Here is a 23024-nt window from a genome sequence, read left to right as displayed (position 1 = left end):
GTGAGGACTGGGCACTTAAGATTCAAGGGGGAAGGTGTTCAGAAAAGATAGGGAAGAAAAAAGGGAGGTGGGGTGGCAGTGCTGGTTAAGGAAGACATTGTAGTGTTGGAAAGGGAGGATGTTCTTGAGGGGACAAGGACAGAATCCATTTGGTTAGAGTTGAGGAGCAAAAAGGGTATGATCACGCTATGGGGGTATTCTACAGGCCTCCAAATAGTGAAAGGGAGGTAGAGGAGCAAATCTGCAGGGAAATCGTAGAGATATGCAAGAGCTTTAGAGTGTTGATATTGGGGGACTTTAATTACCCAAGTCGATTGGGATAATGCTGGGGTAAAGGGAAAGGAGGGGGAGGAATTTATGAAATATGTTCAGGAGAATTTCCTTGACCAGTATGTTGTTGGCCCAACTAGGAAGGAGGCATTGTTGGATCTGGTGCTGGGGAATGAGGTGGGCCAGGTCGACCAAGTGTCTGTGGGAGAACCCTTGGGTACGAGTGATCATGGTATCATAAGATTTAGATTAGCAACGGAGAGGAGCAAGGAACAATCTAGAGTGGAACTTCTAAACTGGAATAGGGCTAACTTCAATGGGATGCAAAAGGATCGAGCCAGGGTAAAATGGAACCAAAGACTGATAGGAAAAACTGTAAGGGAACAATGGGTGATCTTTAAGGAGGAGATGTTCCAAGTACAGGCTAGGTACATTCCAACAAGAGGGAAGGGTAAGGGAATCAAAGCAAGGGCTCCTTGGATGACGAGGGAGATAGAGAAGATGATGAAACAAAAAAAGAGGGTGTATGATGAATGTCAGGTGAATTCTTCAAGGGAGAACCAGACCAAATACAAAAAGTTGAGAGGGGAAGTGAAGATGAAAATAAGATTGGCAAAGAGAGAATATGAGAGTAGAATGGCGGTTAACATAAAAGGGAACCCAAAACTCTTCTACCGGCATGTAAACAGTAAGCAGGTAGTAAGAGGCGGGGTGGGGCCTATTAGGGACAAAGAAGGTGATATATGCTTAGAGGCGCAGGGCAAGGCTAGAGTACTCAATGAGTACTTTGTATCGGTGTTTATTAAGGAGGTGGATGTTGACAAAATATCAGTAGAAGTGGAAAAGGTAGAAGCAATGGAAGGGGTGAAAATTGATAGACAGGATGTGCTAGAAAGGCTGGGTATGCTTAGAGTGGATAAGTCACCTGGTCCAGATGGCTTGCATCCCAGGTTGCTAAGGGAATTGGGGAAGGAGATAGCGGAAGGGCTTGCCATAATTTTCCAATCGTCCCTAGATGTGGGGGAGGTGCCTGAGGATTGGAAAGTGGCAAATGTGACACCATTGTTCAGGAAAGGGTGTAAGGACAATCCTAGTAACTACAGGCCAGTCCATTTAACATCACTGGTGGGTAAAGTTTTAGAAACAATAATCAAGGCAAAAAGTAACGGGCACTTGGAGACTTTGAAGCTAATTAAGGAGAGCCAACATGGATTTGTAAAAGGCAGATCGTGTTTGACTAATCTAATTGATTTTTTTGATGAAATAACAGGGAGGGTTGATGAAGGGAATGCAATGGATGTTGTCTACATGGATTTTCGGAAGGCGTTTGACAAAGTACCACATAGAAGACTGGTTAACAAAATTGAGGCTCATGGAATAGGTGGGTCAGTGGCAGCTTGGATAAGGAATTGGCTTAAGGACAGAAAACAGTGAGTTGTGGTAAATGGCTATTTTTCAGACTGGAGGATGGTCGACAGTGGTGTTTCCCAAGGGTCAGTGCTGGGGCCACTGCTTTTTTGATATATGTAAATGACCTGGATATTGGAATACAGAGTAAAATTTCTAAATTTGCCGATGGCACCAAACTTGGGAGTGTGGCAAACAGTGAGGATGATACCAATCGACTGCAACAGGACATAGAAAGGCTAGCAGAATGGGCAGCCAAGTGGCAGATGGAATTTAATACAGAGAATTGTGAGGTGATGCATTTTGGCAGCAGGAACAGGGAGAGGCAATATACACTTAATGACACAGTTTTAGAGTGTGTGCAGGGACAGAGGGACCTGGGAGTTAATGTGCATAGGTCCCTGACGGTGGCAGGACATATTGAGCGAGTGGTTAGAAAAGCATATGGGGTCTTGGACTTCATAAAGTACAAAAGTAGAGAAGTTATATTGAACCTTTATAAAGCGCTGGTTAGGCCACAACAGGAGTTGGTTCCAGGGATGGGGGATCTTAGCTACAAGGACAGGTTGGAGAAGCTGGATTTGTTTTCATTAGAGCAAAGGAGGTTGAGGGGTGATTTGATAGAGGTGTACAAGATTATGACAGGTTTGGATAGGCTAGACGGGGAAAGGCTGTTCCCACTAGTTGATGGTACAAGGACTGGTGGACACAGATGAAAGGTTTTGGGCAAGAGATACAAGGGGGCTGTGAGGAAAAACTGTTTTACGCAGCGAGTGGCGAGGACCTGGAACTCGCTGCCGACGGAAGTGGTGGAAGCGGAGACACTCAATGTTTTCAAGGGGAGACTGGATAGGCACTTGAGGGAAATAAACCTGCAGGGCTACGGGGATAGAGCGGGGGAATGGGACTGACTGGATTGCTCTACAGAGAGCAGGCATGGACTCGATGGGCCGAATGGCCTCCTTCTGCACTGTTAAGACTCTATGACTATGACTCTATGGGGGAAAAATTGAGTTCCGCCCCCTTTGTGGTGTTAACTCCACCGGGGCACTACTTTTAGCGCCTCTGCGGCCGAAATTGAATGGTAGCGCCCTAAGAAGGAAGCAGGGTGTTACTGGAAGTGCCCCACTTCCCTCTTGGGGAGCTTTGAGTGAATATCGCGCTGCAGTACTGCAGGCCTTCCTCCCCTTCTTAAAGGGGAGGGGCCTTACGCAGCGCGACCCAGGGCCCAGCTGGGCCACCAGGGATCAGAGTGCCGGCAAAAGAGCCCGGCACTCAAGTAAAATGCCGGGCTCACGGAGCGCAGCCGGCACTCCGCGGGGGGGGGGGGGGGCTCCACAGAAGGCTTGGGACGGCAAAGTGGGCAGGTGCTGGCAGGTGGCCAGCAACAAAAATGGCCGTCCGGCACCTCGCCTTTAATTAGCGCCGACCCGGCCGCAGGTAGGCCCCCCCTGACCCCGTTGGACATAGAGTCCAGCACGGTGGCATAGTGGTTAGCACTGTTGCCTCACAGCGCCAGGGACCCGGGTTCAAATCTGGCCTCGGGTGACTGTCTGTGTGGAGTTTGCGCATTCTCCCCGTGTTTGCGTGGGTTTTCTCCGGGTGCTCCGGTTTCCTCCCACAGTCCAAAAATGTGCAGGTTAGGTTGATTGGCCATGATAAAAATTGACCCTTAGTGTTAGGGGGGATTAAATACGTGGGGCTACGGGGATAGGGCTTCGGTGGGATGGCTGTCGGTGTAGGGACCGGGTGCTAGGGTTTGGATGATCAGCCATGATCTCGTTGAATGGCGGAGCAGGCTCGAAGGGCCGAATGGCCTACTCCTGCTCCTATCTTCTATGTTTCTATGTTTCTATGTAAGTCAGGGGGCGCTACCGAAGATCGTGGCCGGGGCGCAAATGGGACGCTGCGTACGCTGATGACATCATCGCCAGCGGTGCAGTGCGGCGGATTGCTAATGGTTACCGCCGCCGCTAACCTCCAGCTGAATTTCGTGGGAGGTGTTGGAGGCACCGGGCCCAGACACTAGTTGCTTTGCGCCTCCCGTTAGTGCCCGAATTTTTCCCCCATGACTATATCCAATCTTTCCTGGTGAATCTTAAATTCTTGGGGGGAAAAAATCGGTTGGTTAGCGCCTCCCATTAGCGCCTCGGGGTGGGCATTATTGGATGCTAGGAACTTAGCGCCTGAGCGTGGCAATTTTAGCGACCAGACATTTTGTGGCAGCGCTAAACACTACCGCCACGATCTCCTGCGCCCGCAGATAGTGACATCAGTCAAGCGTGCAACGCCCCGGTAGCGCCTGAACCCGATATTGAGTCACGCCACTTGCCTTAGCGCCTGCTGCTAGGAACGACAGGTTGAGGGGAACGTTTTCAAGTCGGGAAGGGGTTGGGGGAACGCTATTTAAAGGCAGACGCTTCCTGCCTTTTCTTGTCGGCAACATTTTTGGGACACGCAGGCTGAGAGGGAGAGAGACGTCCGGAGAGATTTAACGCTATCCTAAGGAGTTTTGGTCCTCAGCACCACTTTTGAGGTTCCTAAGCGCCGAGCTCTTTCCCTGGGCCTATCCATTAGTGCTTCCAACACAATTGCTTTCGAGGTCTCTCCAGGCCAAGGTTCAAGGCTGCAATGAGCAAGGGTGTGGCTGGCCAGCAAGATGGCCCCTCCCCTTTCAGAAATGGACGGCACGAGTCTGTCTGGTTTCCATGGTTACTGGCATCGCCTGAGCTTCGGTAGCGTTCTGAGGTAGCGCCTCGCTCCCTGACGTTAGCGCCTTAAGAGAGGTGTGTAGCGCCTGATTTAGCGCTCAAATCACCTCCAGGGGCGATAGAGGCAAATGTTTGCAGTCGGAGGCGATAATTAGCACCGGGCGCTAAACTTTGCGCCCGGCCGACATTAGCGCCCCAAAATGGGTGATACCGAATTTTTCCCCCTCGGAGACTTCAGGACAATCCTAGAGGGGTCGGGAACTGCCCCCCCCCCCAGGTGCCTGGGTCTGAATGGATCCCAGCAGCTGTAAGAATGGGTGGGTGGGAGGGGAGGTGAAGGAAGCTGTTCCAACAACTATTTGGCTGATGTGACTCCATCACGTCGTATCACGGTGCAACACATCACCAGAGCTTCTGCCTGCAAACCCTCCAGTTACAGGAAGGAAGGTGGGTGGGACGTTGGGGTTGGGGTGGGGGGAGTGGTGTGGTGATGGTGGACGGTTTGGGGAAGGGTCTGTTGTACCAACAATAACAAACCAGCTGATGGGACTGGCTGAACCTTCTTGCAGTGATAGTTAGATGATGATAGATGAGACGATGATGTATAAACTGGGCTGATTCTGCTCGCTTTGCATCGCAAGCCGGCCAGCCTGACGTAGTGCAAGGGGACCTCAGCATCTCTTCAGGATATGGCTTAGAGAATGGCGGATACAGAGCCACTGAAGTCACCGGCTGCCTCCCCCTTCCTGGGGCTTCACATCACCTCCCCTTCCAATTTCAGGTAACCCGGAGACTTGCAGGGGAGAAAGCTGAGGGGGGCATTTGTTTTTGCTCTGTTGCGATATGTGGTGCAAAAAACAATGTGGCGAGCCAGGGAAGAAGGAAAGGAGGAAGCTAAAAGATTAAAGCATTAAAAGGAAGGGGATGAAATTGCTAGGAGATCCACGCCTGCCTGCATCAGACACCGGGACACTGAGCTTGCAATGGATATTGTTTTTTTTTTGCCTGCACACTGCTGGCAATGGGGAGGGGGGTTTCATTCCATTATTTGGACATTATTTTTTTATGTTTTGCAAGAAATTTGCTCAAACCGTGTCATTTGCAGGGAATTGTTTCAGGGCGTGAACAGTTCCCAGTGGAATGAACCAGGGAGGCGAATGTGTGTGAAGGGGGGGGGGGCTTTTAAAAAATTAAATGTCGATTTCATAAAATTAAAACATTTTCGGGAATTGCATTGGTGTGGAAATTGTAACATTAAAAAAAAATGCAAACCCGTTTTGATACTGCCAGGTTTTTTTTAATTAAGCTTTTTTTAAATTAAGCTGTCATTTTCAATTTCGCATTATCTGGAATTGTGACGGTCGTATTGGGCTGGCGAGCGAGCTACACATATATTTGTGTGCCTTGTGTGTGTGTATATATTATTAAAACATGCTAAATATTGAGGCTCAACTCATAAGCAGGACAAGTCCCGGAAAACAAAGTATCTGTTGTGAAATTAAAACCTTGCAGTGTTTGTTAAGCTGTTTGCTTCTGTGTCAGCTGTGGCTCAGTGGGCAGCACACTCGCCTCTGAGTCAGAAGGTTGTGGGTTCAAGTCCCACTCCAGAGACTTGAACGCATGAATCTCGGCTGCCAGTACTGAGGGAGTGCTGCACTGTCGGAGATGCCGACAGGGCCCCCTCAAGTGGCTGTAAAAATCCCATGGCACTATTTCAAAGAAGAGCAGAGGATGTCCTGGGCCAATATTTATTCCTCAATCGACATCAGTAAAATAGATGATCTCATTTATCACATCGCTGTTTGTGGGAGCTTGCTGTGCACAGGTTGGCTGCCGCGTTTCCTACATTACAACAATGACCACACTTCAAAAAATACTTCATTGGCTGTAAAGTGATTTGGGATGTTGGTTGGACATGAAAGGCGCTATAGAAATGTGAATATTCTTTGTTAAACATCTGCCGTGCCTGCATGAGATGTGTTCTGATCTTTTATGGGATGTTAAGGCTTTTTTTTACTGGTGTTTTTTGGGGGAAATCACCTGCCATTCTGTCCCTTTATGATTTTAGGTCTGTGGTTTATGGAGACTTAAAACAGTTAAATTCCCTTATTATCTGGGAACTATGGGATTTTCCCAGAATTTTTAAACCAGTGGGATTTATTTGTGTGTGGGGTGGTGTTAAATCATATTCCACTAGTTCGCCCATTAGCAATTGGGACCACAGGTTGACTGGTTTAAGTCAAATCGCATTTTTATTACACAGATTGTTTTTTTATTCCTCCAGCCCTACAACCCCCCTGAGATCTCTGCGCTCCTCCAATTCTGGCCTCTTGCACATCCCTGATTTTAATCGCTCCAGCATTGCCGGCCGTGCCTTCAGCTGCCTGGGCCCTAAGCTCTGGAATTCCCTGCCTAAACCTCTCCACCTCTCCTTTTTAAGAGGCTTCTTAAAACCTACCTCTTTGACCAAGCTTTTGGTCACCTGCCCTGATACCTCCTTCTGCGGGTCGTGTCGAATTTTGTCCGATGTACGCTCCTGTGAAGCGCCGTGGGATGTTTTACTATGTTAAAGACACCGTATAAATGCAAGTTGTTGTAGTTTCCAAGGGATTTCTGCTGATATTTTGGAAAGTGCATTTTGTCATTCCCTGTAATTTTTCTATGAAAACCAGAAATCAATGTCCAGGATCATCATTAACAATAAGGCTGTTTTATTAAGAGTTAAGAGTCAACCAGATTGGTGTGGGATTGACCAGACTGGGTATGGACGGCAGGTTTCCTTCCCTAATGTCCTTTAGGGCAGGAAACCTAGCGTCCTTACCCGGTCTGGCCTGTATGTGACTCCAGTCCTATACCAACCTGGTTGACTTTTACCTGGCCTCTGAAGTGGCCTAGCAAGACACTCAGTTCTATCAAAACCATTACTTGCACCTTCTCCGGGGCAACTAGGGATGGGATGTAAATGCCGCCCCTGCCATTGACTCCCACACCCCCAGAATTCATTTTTTTAAAATTCTGTACCACAACAACAACTTGTATTTATATAGCGTCTTTAACGTAGTAAAATGTCCCAAGGTGCTGCACAGGGTCTGACACCGAGCCGCATAAGGAGATATTAAGGCTGGTGGCCAAAAACTTGGTCAAAGAGGTAGGTTTTAAGGAATGTCTTAAAGGAGGAGAGAGAGGTAGAGAGGTTTAGGGGGGGATATTCCAGAGCTTAGGGCCCAGGCAGCTGAAGGCAAGGCCGCCAATGGTGGAGCGATGGAAATCGGGGATGCTCAAGAGACCAGTAGTCATTTAGGATTGAACAGGGGCACTTGGCCAATCCCAAACACTAAACCCCCTCACCCCCGCCCTCCCTGCCTCACTTGTCCACTCCTTCAAATATCTGTTCAATCCTGTCGTAGATCTTTCCACACGAGAAATTCATTTAGGCCAGTTTGTGAAACATTGGCCTGGTATCCTGGCTGTAACAGGCAACTAGAATCGTACACAGTATTCCAGGAGTGAAGTTAGGAAGCACTTCTACACACACAGGGCGGTAGAAGTTTGGAACTCTCTTCTGCCAACAACAGTTGATGCTAGATCAGTTGTTAATTTTAAATCAGAGATTGATAGATTTTTGTTAACCAAAAGTATTAAGGGGTATGGGGCAAAGGCGGGTAATATGGAGTTAGGTCGCAGATCAGCCATGATCTGGCTGAATGGCCTCCTCCTGTTGCTGTGTTCCACAAAACTTGGAAAACAGCGACAGGATCGGACAAAGTCAACATGGATTTACAAAAGGTAAATCGTGCTTGACAAATCTACTGGAATTATTTGAGGATGTAACTGGTAGAATAGATAAGGGAGAACCAGTGGATGTGGTGTATTTGGACTTTCAGAAGGCTTTCGATAAGGTCCCGCATAAGAGATTAGCGTGTAAAGTTAAAGCACATGGGATTGGGGGTAAGGTACTGTCTTGGATAGAGAACTGGTTGGCAGACAGGAAGCAAAGAGTTGGAATAAACGGGTGTTTTTCCGAGTGGCAGGCAGTGACTAGTGGGGTACCGCAGGGATCGGTGCTAGGACCCCAGCTATTCATTCACAATATATATAAATGATCTAGACAAGGGAACTAGATGTAATATCTCCAAGTTTGCAGACTACACAAAGCTGGGTGGGCATGTGTGCTGTGAGGAGGATGCAGAGAAACTCCAGTATGATCTGGACAGGTTGGGTGATTGGGCAGATGCATGGCAGATGCAGTATAATGTGGATAAATGCGATGTTATCCACTTCGGTGGCAAAAACAGGAAGACAGATTATTATCTGAACGGCAATAGATTGGGAGAAGGGTGATGTGCCTCAATAAATCCGAGACTCGATGTTAGCGAAACAAAACAAGGCTTTTATTGACTTAGAAGGTAACACACAGAGGAGAATGTATCTTCCATCCAGAGGTCTGCCGTACTGGATGTGCTGCAGGCTGGGCCAGCTTACATAGGAGCCAGGTATGGGCGGAGCCCTACACACAGTACAATACAATGGAAATGAAACTGAAACCAACCACAGTCACAGGCAGAGAAATACTGATGAGTGATGAATGGAATATTTCATCACATTCACCCCTTCCATAGATTTAGTCTGTTCGGGGGTTTGATAGTCCTCTGCGACCGACGTGGCTGTTGTGGTGCCGCGGGTGTCGGCTGGGTGTCCCCGGTGGCCTCCTGGGTCTCTGCCGGGGGTGCCGCCAGGGTTGTTGAAGGGGTAGTTGGTGGGGGTACCGTTGGTCGATGTTCTTCCGGGGGTGATGAAAGAGTAGTGGGTGGATAAGAGTTGCTGTGGTCGTTGTTGCTGCTGTTGTCGTGGTTGTTGTCGTTACCGGCTAGGGCGACGTCTTTTATGGACACGGTGTCCTCCCTTCCGTCGGCGTGCCGGACATACGCGTATTGGGGGTTGGTGTGGAGTAGGTGCACTGACTCCACGAGAGGGTCCGTCTTGTGGCCCCTCACATGCCTTCGCACGAATACCGGACCTGGGGTGGAGAGCCATGATGGCATGGATACGCCTGAGGTGGATTTCCGGGGAAAGACAAACATTCGCTCGTGAGGCGTGGCATTAGTGGCAGTACACAATAGCGACCGTATCGAATAGAGCACATCTGGGAGGACTTCCTGCCAGCGGGAGATAGGGAGGCCTTTGGTCCTTAGAGCTAGAGTGACTGCTTTCCATACTGTCCCGTTCTCTCGCCCCACTTGACCGTTACCCCGGGGGTTGTAGCTGGTGGTACGGCTCGTGGCGATCCCCCTGGACAGCATGTACTAGCGTAGCTCTTCACTCATGAAGGACGCCCCCCTATCCGTATGGATGTAGCTCGGCATACCGAACAGGCAGAACAGGCTGTTGAGGCATTTAATGACCGTGGCGCTGGTCATGTCTGGGCAGGGGAAGGCGAATGGGAAACGAGAGTATTCGTCCACAATGTTCAGGAAGTAAACATTGCGGTCGACGGACGGGAGGGGGCCCTTGAAATCTAAGCTGAGCCGCTCAAAGGGCCGTGTAGCTTTGATTAAGTGGGCTCTATCTGGGCGGTAGAACCGAGGCTTGCACTCAGCGCAAGTGCGACAGTTCCTGGTCAGGGACCAAACTTCCTCAATCGAGTAGGGTAAGTTGCGGGACTTTATGAAGTGGAACAGCCGCGTGACCCCTGGGTGGCAGAGGTCATTGTGGAGGGTCTGTAGCCGATCCCCGGTGGCGCTGGCACACATCCCTCGTGAGAGGGCGTCGGGGGATTCGTTAAGGGCCCCTGGCCGGTAAATGATGTCATAATCGAAGGTGGAGAGCTCGATCCGCCACCTAAGAATCTTATCATTTTTAATCTTCCCCCTCTGTTTATTATTGAACATAAACGCTACCGACCACTGGTCGGTAAGTAGGGTGAAGCGTTTGCCGGCTAGGTAGTGGCGCCAGTGGCGCACTGCCTCCACGATGGCTTGGGCCTCCTTTTCTACGGAGGAGTGTCTGATCTCGGGCCCTTGGAGGGTCCTCGAGAAGAAAGCTACGGGCCGCCCCGCCTGGTTGAGGGTGGCCGCCAAGGCAAAGTCAGACGCATCACTTTCCACTTGAAAGGGAGTGTTCTCGTCCACTGCCTGTAGCGTGGCCCGCTCAATATCCTGCTTAATGCTTTTGAAGGCGGCGTGGGCCTCAGCAGAGAGCGGAAAAGAGGATGCTTTCAAGAGGGGGCGGGCTTTGTCGGAGTAGTTGGGGACCCATTGGGAATAATAAGAAAATAACCCCAGGCACCTTTTCAGGGCTTTGGGAGTGTTGGGCAGGGGCAGCTCCCGTAGGGGGCGCAATCGGTCGGGGTCTGGTCCGATTTCCCCATTCTCCACCACGCTGCCTAGTATGCAGAGGCGCGTGGTGTTGTAAACGCACTTGTCCTCGTTGTAGGTGAGGTTGAGCTTTTGTGCGGTTTTCAGGAACCTCTCGAGGTTCGAGTCGTGATCCTGCTGGTTGTGACCGCAGATGGTGACGTTGTCGAGGTAGGGGAAGGTTGCCTGCAAGTGGTGGTCATCGACCATGCGGTCCATCTCCCTCTGGAAGACCGAGACCCCATTCGTCACCCCAAAGGGGACTCTGAGGAATTGGTAGAGGCGTCTGTTCGCCTCGAAGGCGGTGTACGGGCGGTCCTCTGGTCTGATAGGGAGCTGGTGGTACGCTGACTTGAGGTCGATGGTGGAGAACACCCGGTATTGGGCAATTTGGTTCACCATTTCTGATATGCGGGGTAGCGGGTAGGCGTCTAGTTGGGTGTACCTGTTGATCGTTTGGCTATAGTCGATCACCATCCGTTTCTTCTCGCTACCCCTTACCACCACCACTTGGGCGCGCCACGGGCTATTGCTGCATTCAATAATGCGCTCTTTCAGGAGCCTGTCTACCTCGGTCGCGATAAACCGCCTGTCCTCCCAGCTGTACCTCCTGCTTTTGGTTGCTATTGGCCGGCAGTTAGGGGTAAGGTTCGCGAATAGCGAAGGCGGCTTTACCTTCAGGGTAGCCAGACCGCACACTGTGAGGGGCGGCTGGGACCCACCGTAATTGAGCGTGATGCTTTGGTGGTAGCACTGGAAATCCAGGCCCAAGATCACGCTCGCACATAGATTCTTCATGATTAATACTTTAAAATTATCGTATACAGTTCCGTTAACGGACAATTGTACCGTGCAGTAACCCATAATGGTCGATGTCTGGGTTTTATCAGCCATAGAGATGGTACCCCGAGTAGGGACCACCTTTAGGGAGAGTTGTTGTACCAGTTCAGGGTGGATAAAACTCTCCGTGCTTCCACTGTCAATTAAACATTTAACCCTGCACCCGTTTACCTCGATGTCCACCATTGATTTGGATAGCGGGTGCGGCCTGGTCTGGTCCACTGTGACCGATGTCACTGTAGGGCCCTGATCGAGACAAGATGGCGTCCGCGCTGTCTGCTCACAAGATGGCGGACCCCACGAGGTCGGGCAAGATGGCGTCCAAGATGGCCGCTCCCACGGCGCACACGCGGCGGTGGCGGGTTTTCCGGCGGGGTTCCCTCTGCACACCTTCCCGAAGTGCCCCTTCTTACCGCACTTAAAGCAGGTGGTGCCTTTCGCCGGGCACAGGTTTCTGGTGTGCTTTGGCTGCCCGCAGAAGTAGCAGTTGGGTCCCCGACGCGTCGCGGCTGTCGTAGGGCTTCTGGGGGGAGAGCGGGGCCCTGACGGTGTCGGGCTGCCGGGCGGGGAAGATGCCTTCCAAGATGGCGGCGCCCTTGGTGCACACGTGGCGGCGTGGATGGCGCGGGCTGAAGAGTAGGCGTCCGAGCTTCTCTGGGCCACATCCAGGGATCTTGCTGTGTCCGCAGCCTGTTTCAGGTCCAATCCCGTTTTTTCCAGCAGTCTCTGCTGGATGTAAGTGGAGCTGAGGCCTGTGATAAAGGCATCGCGAACAAGCTCGTCAGTGTACACTGCGGCTTTTACATCTTGGCACTTGCAGTCTTTGCCAAGCGTTTTCAGGGTGCCTAGGAACTCCTCCACCGATTCCCCAGGTCGCTGTGCGCGAGTAGCGAGCAGATGCCTAGCATACACCTCATTCGTAGGCTGCTGGTAATGCACCTTTAAGATGTCGCAGGCGGCCGGGTACGTGTCGGCGTCTTGGATGAGGGGGTAAACCCGGTGGCTTACCCAATTCCGCAGAATTCCGAGTTTCATACTCGCAGCGTCCGTAGCGTCTTTGACGGCTGCGGAATTGTCCAGGAAGAATTCCATACACATAAACCAGTGTCCGAAGCGTACCGATGCGTCCGAAGCATGCTGGTCCAAATCCAAACGTTCGGGATTCAAGAGTTGATCCATTGTGTTGAAAATTAAGTCAATAAAATTGATGTGCCTCAATAAATCCGAGACTCGATGTTAGCGAAACAAAACAAGGCTTTTATTGACTTAGAAGGTAACACACAGAGGAGAATGTATCTTCCATCCAGAGGTCTGCCGTACTGGATGTGCTGCAGGCTGGGCCAGCTTACATAGGAGCCAGGTATGGGCGGAGCCCTACACACAGTACAATACAATGGAAATGAAACTGAAACCAACCACAGTCACAGGCAGAGAAATACTGATGAGTGATGAATGGAATATTTCATCACAAAGGGGAAGTGCAATGAAACCTGGGTGTCCTTGTGCACCAGTCGCTGAAGGTAAGCATGCAGGTGCAGCAGGCGGTTAAGAAGGCAAATGGTGTGTTGGCCTTCATAGCGAGAGGATTCGAGTACATGAGCAAGGATGTCTTGCTGCAGTTGTACAGGGCCTTGGTGAGACCACACCTTGAGTATTGTGTGCAGTTTTGGTCGCCTTATCTGAGGAGGGATGTTCTTGCCATGGAGGGAGTGCAGCAAAGATTCACCAGACTGATACCTGGGATGGCAGGAATGACGTATGAGGAGAGATTGGGTCGATTAGGCTTATATTCGCTGGAGTTTAGACGAATGAGAGGGGATTTCATTGAAACTTATAAAATTCTAACAGGACTAGACAGACTAGATTCAGGAAGGATGTTCCCGATGGCGGGGGAGTCCAGAACCAGGGGTCACAGTCTAAGGATAAGGGGTAAGCCATTTAGGACAGAGATGAGGAGGAATTTCTTCACCCAGAGAGTGGTGAACCTGTGGAATTCTCTACCACAGAAGGCAGTTGAGGCCAATTCATTAAATATATTCAAGAAGGAGTTAGATATATTTCTTAAGGCTAAAGGGATCAAGGGATATGGGGAGAAAGCAGGGACAGGGTACTGAATTTGGATGATCAGCCATGATCTCATTGAATGGCGGAGCGGGCTTGAGGGGCCGAATGGCCTACTCCTGCTCCTATCTTCTATGTTACTACGTGTCTGTACCAGTGCTTTGTACAGATTCATTATCACATCGTGAGATTTATAAGAAAGCACTTGCATTTATATAGCACTTTTCACGACCATCGAACGTCCCAAAGCGTTTTACAGCCATTGAAGTGCTTCTTTTTGAAGTGGAGTCACTGTTTTAATGTGGGAAACGCGGCAGCCAATTTGCGCACAGTAAGCTCCCACAAACAGCAGTGTGATAAATGACCAGTTACTCTGTTTTTCAGTGAGGTTGGTTGAGGAATAAATATTGGCCCCAGGACACCGGGGATAACACCCCTGCTCTTCTTCGAAATAGTGGCCGTGTGATCTTTTGCATCCACTTGAGATTAACGGCACCTCTGACAGTGCCGCACTCTCCCTCAGTACTGCACTGGGAGTGTCAGCCTAGATTTGTGTGCTCAAGTCTCTGGAGTGAGAGCTTGAACCCACAATCCTTCTGACTCGGAGCAGCACAGCCTACTCACTGAGCCACGACTGATGCTAGTTGTTTGCAATTTTTTGTTTGAGTTGGGATTTATACACTTCAAATAAAATCTGCACTTAATATTCATTAGCGATATCCCATCCCAAATCAAATCAAATCAAATCAAATCAACTTTTATTGTCATTGTTAGTGCACAAGTGCAGTACAACGAAATGTAGGCTTGCGGCTCCCGAGAGTGTACATTTAGATTAAGACATTTAAACATTCAACATACATTTGGCTTGTAGTATATTAACATAAACATAACCATAATAAAGTGCATTGGCAGATGTGCAGGCTTTAGAGTTTATTTGTGGAGTTCAGTAGGATGACAGCCCTGGGAAAGAAGCTGTTCCTAAATCTGGTTGTACGGGTGCGAATGCATCTGTAACGTCTCCCAGATGGCAGGAGGGCAAACAGACTGTGGCTGGGGTGGGTAGGGTCTTTGATGATGGACCGTGACCTCCGTAGACAGCGTTTCTGGTATATGTGCTCTATGGTCGGTAGCCGGGTGCCGGTAATGCGTTGGGCAGTTTTGACTACCCGCTGCAGGGCTTTCCGGTCATAGTAGCTACAGCTGCCATACCATACTGTGATACAGTTTGTCAGGATGCTCTCTATTGTGCAGCGGTAAAAGTTAGAGAGGATCAGGGGTGACAGGTTACATCCCTTCAGCCTCCTTAGGAAATATAGGCGCTGCTGGGCCTTCTTCACCAGAGAGGAGGTATTGAGGGACCAGGAGAGGTCTTCCGTGATGTGGACTCCGAGGAACTTAAAGCTGTCCACCCTTTCCACCACAGCCCCATTGATGTGGATGGGGGTGTGACTTCCGCCTTTAGACTTCCTGAAGTCCACAATGATTTCTTTGGTTTTCTTGATGTTAAGGGCCAGGTTGTTATCGGCGCACCACTCCACTTCCAGTGATAGGAACAGTGACTTTTGCCTGCGGGCGATATCTAAATGACAGCGCTGCTGTTCGAAACAGCCTGAAATTATAGATATATGAATGCGTTGTTAGCTATTTGAAGAGCTGATGAACTTAATAGCTGGAATTAGAATTCTGATGCTCCCCACAACACAATGCTGTGTGGTGAGCCAATCGCGCAAGCTTTATTTTGATATTTTAGATCGAGTTGTTCTCGCTGCTTCAGTCAAATGAAGGGTTTGTACTCGGACCCGACAAATGATAATAAAAGTTCTCGCAATCCGTTGTGGATTTTGTGAGTGGCGGGTTGTACGTATTAAAATAGTCAGGTCTGAGTCGTGGCTCATTGGGTCGCACTCTCGCCCCTCGAATCAGAAGGTTGTGGGTTCAAGTCCCACTCCAGAGACTTGAGCACAAGAACCTAGGCTGACACTCCAGCTGCGGTACTGAGGGAGTGCTGCACTGTCGGAGGTGCCGTCTTTCGGATGAGACGTTAAACTGAGGCCCGGTGTTTGCTTATCAGTAAATACTTCTGATACCGCGTGTAGCCTTTAATCCATGGACCTGCACCAAACATGCAACCTGCAATGTATCAAATCTCCAATTACTTAATTTCCAATAACTATTTAGGTGTTTAATTGGATCAATAGCGGCCAGCTGGCGTCAGTCTTAGCTCAGTGGGCCGCACTCTCGGCTGCGTCTGTTTTCCCCATCTCCTCTCCCTGCTCTGATCTCTCGACCTTCTCCGGGCAAAAAAAAAAACGGCTGGCAACAGGGGAGGAAACATGTTTCGGGCCGGAGGCTCTGGTTAGGTGCGTGCGTGGCTGCAACACCGTGTGTGCATGTGTGGCTCCGGTGGGTGTGGGGTGGTGGGGGGCGGAGCGGGGCGGTATTTAAAAGAAAGAAAGACTTACATTTATATAGCGCCTTTCATGACCACTGGATGTCTCAAAGCGCTTTACAGCCAATGAAGTACTTTTTGAAGTGTAGTCACTGTTGTAATGTGGGAAACGCTGCAGCCAATTTGCGCACAGCAAGCTCCTGCAAACAGCAATGTGATAATGAGCAGATAGTTTTTTTGTTGTGTTGGTTGAGGGATAAATATTGACCAGGACACCGTGGAGTACTGCCCAGCTCTTCTTCGAAATAGCGCCATGGGATCTTTTACATCCACCTGAGAGATCAGACGGGGCCTCGGTTTAGCATCTCATCCAAAAGACGGCCCCTCCAACAGTGCAACACTCCCTCAGCACTGCACTGGGAGTCTCAGCCTAGATTTATGGAGCCCCTTAGGCTCGGCCCCAGAGGGCGTGGCTCAGCCCAGCCTCGCCCCGCCCCGCCCCGCCCCAGTACAGGCACACACGTGTGCAGAACGACTCGAGCTTCTGTGTGTCAGCAGTCACTCCCAGCCCCCTCTGACGCTTCCAGTGCAGTCCGGGCCGTTTGAACTCCGACTGTGGGTGACACCCAGGCCGGGGGGGGGGGGGAGGCAGGCCGGGGGGGCAAGTGTGGGCCGGCACTCCTCCTCCTCCTCCTGGATTCACATTAAGGTAACTTCAAAAAAAATCTTTCCTGCAAAGGCCTCCATTTTAAGAACCTGAAATTTTAGATAGGTCATACAAGAACATCACTGGGAGTAATTTCTATCCTTGTATATCTGGGGGATGAGGGAGATTTTTAGAGATTAAAAGCCTTGATTTTAATCAGAGGTCGGAGGGACAGCGGCAGAATGCAGCTTGGGTCATATTAACTCCCAGGCTTCATTTAAATGTGGCAGCAGCGACGACTCGGGCTCCCCCGGCCCACAAGGAAACGTTAAGAAAAGCAAATCAAACGTACCCGGGCCTCCCCTCGCGCCGATCTTTCCTCCTGCCAGGTTTCACTGGAGGCTTCAGCGCGCTGCGCGATTCCGTGCTTAAAATCACGCCGGGGTCCGAATTACATCATCGCACTGTGGTAAACCACTGTATTGTATATTGCCACCTCTGGGTGGCGCTGTGTATGGAGGCATGCCTCAGCTGACTCCACCCACCACTGTGTGGGTTTCGTTCAGACTTGTTCAGTCACTCACGAAGAAGCATGGTCTCTTCTTAGCTAATAAAAGCCTTATTCATCTCTTCTTTCGACTCATCATCTCTTCTTCGACTCATCACCTTTTATGAAGTAATTGATAAGCGTATCAATTTTATTAGCTAAAAGTTAAATGGCGACACCTGAGGAGCAACAACAGCAACGGATACAGCAGACATTGCTGAGAGCCCTCAGACCACCACGCCTGGACCTCGACCCTCAAGATGTGGGTGCATCAGCCAAGTTTGAACACTGGCTGAGCTGCTTTGAATCCTTCCTCGCAATCTCACAGGTTACAGAGGAGGATCACAAACTGAAAATTTTGACCGCCCAGGTGAGCCATCAAGTATATATGCTAATCCGGGACTCTAATACGTACGTGGCGGCCCTCGAGCTACTAAAAGGGCAATATACGCGCCCAGTGAACACAATTTACGCCCGACACCTCTTGGGATCCCGCAGGCAGCAACCGGGAGAATCGGTAGGGGCATTTGCACGGGCGCTACTGGCACTCTGCAGAGACTGCGATTGTAAAGCGGTAACGGCTGTGGAGCACGCGCAGGGACTCGCCTGTGATGCCTTCGTCAGGGGCCTCCAGTCAGACCACACCCGGCAGAGACTGCTAGAAAGCAAGGAACCCGACCTGAAGACGGCCATTGCCCTTGCGCTCTCGTTAGAGGAGGCCCACCGAAACCTCGAGGCATACCCCCGTAACGGCACCGAGACATGGCAATCGAAACCGTGGGACACGGGACCGCCGCCCCCGGCACCAACCGCTGCAGCGACCCAACCGAGACAGCAGCCTCCGGTAAGAACTGCTTCGATGCCCAGTAACCAGGCCCAAAAATGCTATTTCTGTGGCCAGTTAAAACATCCCAGAGCGCACTGCCCAGCTAAGACAGCTACCTGCTCGGGCTGCGGGAAGAAAGGCCATTACGCTAACGCCTGCAAGGGGAAGCCAGCCAGCAGCGCAGCGTGCGGGCCGTGGGAGCAGCCATCTTATCCGCCATTTTGTGTACCCCCGGCCGCATGGCATCCGCCGCCATCGTATCCAACGCACTCAACCGCCATTTCGTCACCGGAACCGACCACCGTCTCGGCGGATGACTATAGTGACTCACTAAGCCACATACTGGCCTCCGTGACGCTGGATCAAGGCCACCCTCACCATCTATCCAGCTCCATGATGGATATCGCGGTAAACGGCCGCGCCACCAGTTGCCTGATCGACAGCGGGAGCACAGAGAGTTTCGTCCACCCCGACACGGTACGTAGCCACTCCCTCACGATTCTGCCAACGCACCATCGCATTTCTATGGCGTCCAAGTCCCAGTCAATGGACATCAGCGGCTACTGTGTGGTGACCCTGTCAGTAGGGGGCACTGAATATCAAAAATTTAAACTGCTAGTCCTGCCCCGTCTTTGCGCTGCCGTCCTGCTAGGGTTGGATTTTCAGTGCCACCTTAAGAGTGTCACACTAGCATACGGTGGACCCCTCCCCCCACTCACAGTCTGCAACCAACAACTTTTAAATCGCCCGCTGCAAACCACCTGCAGCCTTTCCACATTAAAAGTCCCCCCCCCTCCCCTGTTCGCTAACCTCACCCGCGACTGTAAACCCATCGCTACCAAAAGCAGGCGGTACAGTGCCGGGGACAGAGCTTTTATCAGCTCTGAGGTGGAGCGGCTCTTGAAGGAGGGCATTATCGAAGGTAGCACTAGCCCCTGGCGAGCCCAGGTTGTAGTCGTTAAAACCACTGCAAAACGCCGCATGGTAATCGACTACAGCCAAACCATAAACCGGTACACCCAGCTGGACGTGTACCCCCTCCCTCGCATATCTGATATGGTCAATCAGATTGCGCAATACAAAGTATTCTCCACCATCGACCTTAAGTCAGCGTACCACCAGCTGCCCATCCGCCATGAGGACCGCCAGTATACTGCCTTCGAGGCAAACGGCCGCCTCTACCACTTCCTTAGGGTCCCCTTCGGCGTCACCAACGGGGTTTCGGTCTTCCAAAGGGAGATGGACCGAATGGTTGACCAGAACGCGCTGCGGGCAACCTTCCCCTATTTGGATAACGTCACCATCTGCGGCCACGACCAGCAGGACCACGACGTTAATCTAGCAAATTTCCTCCGTACGGCCCAACGGCTGAACCTAACGTACAATAAGGAAAAATGTATGTTTCACACCAAGCGCCTGGCCATCCTCGGCTGCGTGGTGGAGAACGGAGTCATCGGGCCCGACCCCGACAGAATGCGCCCCCTAATGGAGCTACCCCTTCCCCACTGCCAAAAAGCACTGAAGAGATGCCTGGGGTTTTTCTCCTACTACGCCCAGTGGGTGCCCCTCTATGCAGACAAAGCCAGGCCCCTCATCAAAGCCACCTCCTTCCCCCTGACACCAGAGGCGTGTGCAGCCTTCACTCTTATCAAGAACGATATCGCGAAGGCCGCAATGCACGCGGTGGATGAGTCCATCCCCTTCCAAGTGGAGAGCGATGCCTCCGACTTCGCCCTAGCCGCGACCCTTAACCAGGCGGGCAGACCCGTGGCCTTTTTCTCAAGGACCCTCCAGGGCCCCGAGACGAGACACTCCTCCGTCGAAAAGGAGGGCCAGGCTATTGTAGAAGCGGTGCGTCACTGGAGGCATTACCTGGCCGGGAAACGATTTACCCTGCTCACTGACCAGCGTTCAGTAGCTTTTATGTTTAATAATAAGCAGAGGGGTAAAATCAAGAACGACAAGATCTTGAGGTGGAGAATCGAACTCTCCACCTACAATTATGATATCTTGTATCGGCCAGGGAAACTCAATGAGCCCCCAGATGCCCTATCACGTGGTACATGCGCCAACGCGCAGAGTGATAGGCTGCAGTCCCTCCACAATGACCTCTGCCACCCGGGGGTCACCAGGTTTTTCCATTTTATCAAATCCCGTAACCTGCCCTACTCCATCGAGGAGGTCAGGACCATAACCAAGAGCTGCCAAATCTGCGCCGAGTGCAAACCGCACTTCTATAGGCCGGACAGAGCAAGCCTGATCAAGGCCACCCGCCCCTTCGAACGCCTGAGCGTCGATTTTAAAGGGCCCCTCCCCTCCGCTGACCGCAATGTGTACTTCCTCAACATAGTTGATGAGTACTCCCGTTTCCCCTTTGCCATCCCTTGCCCAGACATGACCAGTACCACGGTCATCAAGTGTCTGAATGACATCTTCGCTCTGTTCGGGTTCCCCAGCTATATACATAGCGACAGGGGCTCATCGTTCATGAGCGACGAACTTCGGCAGTACCTGCTAACAAGAGGTATCGCCACGAGCAGGACCACCAGTTACAACCCCCGGGGGAACGGCCAGGTGGAAAGGGAGAACGCGACGGTTTGGAAGGCAGTCCTCTTAGCACTAAAATCTAAGGGCCTTCCGACCTCCCGCTGGCAGGAGGTCCTCCCTGCAGCGCTTCACTCCATTCGGTCACTGCTTTGTACTGCCACTAATGCGACCCCTCATGAGAAAATGTTCGTTTTCCCCCGGAAGTCTACATCGGGAACCTCGCTACCGGCATGGTTGACTTCTCCTGGGCCCGTCCTACTGCGGAGGCACGTGAGGACGCATAAAACGGACCCCCTGGTCGAGCGGGTGCACCTCCTACACGCCAACCCCCAGTATGCCTGGGTGACATACCCAGACGGGCGGGAGGACACGGTCTCCATACGAGATCTCGCACCCTCGGGTACCCCTGAATTACCACCGTTATCCCCCTTACCACCGTTATCCCCCTTACCACTGTTATCCCCCACCACCCCTCCCAACCCAACCCCTGCAGACGGCATGCCAAAGCCCCAGGAATCTTCGCCAACCACCCAGACACCAGACCCGACGTCGGATGCTGCAACACCACCGCCGCCACCACGACGATCAGGACGTCAGACAAGGCCTCCTGATAGACTTAACTTGTAGTACCCTTCACCCCGCCGGACTTCACATTAAACAAGGGGTGAATGTGGTAAACCACTGTATTGTATATTGCCACCTCTGGGTGGCGCTGTGTATGGAGGCATGCCTCAGCTGACTCCACCCACCACTGTGTGGGTTTCGTTCAGACTTGTTCAGTCACTCACGAAGAAGCATGGTCTCTTCTTAGCTAATAAAAGCCTTATTCATCTCTTCTTTCGACTCATCATCTCTTCTTCGACTCATCACCTTTTATGAAGTAATTGATAAGCGTATCACGCACCCCGACTTTTAAATAATTAATGAGGCGGGCGCCTCCCTCCCACCGCAACCCGAATCGGCGGGCGTGAGACGCGTCGCGCACGCAGCGGGTAGTGTCTGCCCTCCCGCCACTTTAACCCCCACCCCCCCACACACAATTTCCGGCATTTTAACCCCGCGCCCGCAAAATGTCCGCCATTTTAACCCCTCGCTCGCATCATTCCTGTCATCTTAACCCCGCGCCCGCCCTCCTACAGTTTTAATCCCACCCACGCACCATTCCCGCCATTTTACCCCCATTCCCGAAGGACGGGCCGGGGGGTTAAAATTGGGCTAACCTCTTTTGCAGGAGACACTCTTAGTTTAGTGGAGCTGCCCGCTCTGGTGCTGGATCAGCAATTGTCGGGCTAATTCTGTGGGTTTTGATCCAATTCAATTAAAATTTTTCCCAGGGCTGCAGAAATGATCCGTCCACAGAGGGACTGAAGGAGAGAGATGACCGTCGGTCACGTCACTGCCCAAACACTTAACGTGCCCACGACAACTTCCTCACTCCGCTATTTTAACCGAGGTGCTAACTTGTTTTATTTTTTTAAATGGGTTCACGCCTCCGTTAAAAGAGCAGCGAGAAGGGATTAAGTATGAATTGCTGGACCGACGACATGACCGAGCAGCCGTTCAGTTCTTGGGAAGAGGACAGAAGCAGCGGGGGAGGGCCTGAAGTAGCACAACCTGCCCATGGAGATACTGATTGCACAGCAACAAGAAACAAAGACCGTTCTTGTTTCTGGGATCCATTGGAGACACAGTGCGCTGGCACGGGACTGTTGACGAACAGAGAGACGTAGAGAGAATGTGATTTAAAGGGAAAGGCCTTTGAGAAACGAGAGCCCAGGCAGGAGGGAAAGTGACACCGCAACCTACCCCGAGGGGCGGGACAATTTAAGAGGAGAAAGCCACATTCGCCGGCTAAAGCCAGGGGGTGGAGAGGGGGCAGCTATCTGCCTTCAACAAGAAATCATCTCATTTATTAAGCAATCGCTCTCATCTGTGTGGTGAAAGCAACACTTTTCAAAGAGACAGCATTCAACCGTGGCCATCTGCTGTTGTTTGCATCATTGCTGCTGTGTTTTTAACGGGCTGCAGAATAATACCGCGCCGAAGGAGGCCATTCGGCCCATCGCACCTGTGCTTTGGTCCCACTCCCCAACTGCTCTTTCTCCACAGCCCCCTGCACATTTTTTTTTCCTTTTCAAGTATTTACTCCGTTCCCTTTTGTGGGACACCCTATTATTGTTCACGGTCGCGGCTCTTTCTCCTCCCAAAATGGCAGATGGTTCGGACTGCAGTTATACTACACCCGCGGTGTCAGTGTGTTAAGTGGTTTCACTTTGCTTCGACACGGCGGTGGCGAGGGGCAATTCTGCAGCGCCAGCAGGGAAAGAATGAACTTGCATTTCTATAGCGCCTTTCACATCCTCAGGACATCCCAAAGCACTTTACAACCGATGAAGTACTTTTTGAAGTGTAGTCACTGTTGTAATG

The 23024-nt window shown here is 51.2% G+C and overlaps 1 protein-coding gene across 3 annotated transcripts in view; it reads left to right on the top strand.

The window, feature by feature from the left end:
• The first annotated feature begins 4762 nt into the window (after nt 1-4762).
• mapk8ip1b (mitogen-activated protein kinase 8 interacting protein 1b) overlaps nt 4763-23024 on the top strand; it is a 267584-nt gene continuing 249322 nt past the window's right edge. The window contains exon 1 of one of the 3 annotated variants that reach the window (XM_086008309.1): nt 4763-4835. Coding sequence is in view for 1 of the 3 variants with exons in the window: in XM_086008305.1 (XP_085864431.1) it covers nt 5090-5169 (80 nt within the window). In the remaining 2 variants the exon portion in view is untranslated. Of the gene's footprint in view, nt 4836-4872; nt 5170-23024 lie in introns of those variants that run through there. The other 2 variants (XM_086008305.1, XM_086008311.1) reach the window with 2 other exon arrangements.

The sequence above is a fragment of the Somniosus microcephalus genome, chromosome 15 (assembly GCF_052327205.1).
Source record: "Somniosus microcephalus isolate GS21.2 chromosome 15, FLI_Smic_1.0, whole genome shotgun sequence".
Lineage (NCBI taxonomy): Eukaryota > Metazoa > Chordata > Chondrichthyes > Squaliformes > Somniosidae > Somniosus > Somniosus microcephalus.
The sequence above is the reverse complement of the archived record's forward strand: the minus strand, read 5'-3'. Positions and strand labels throughout refer to the sequence as shown.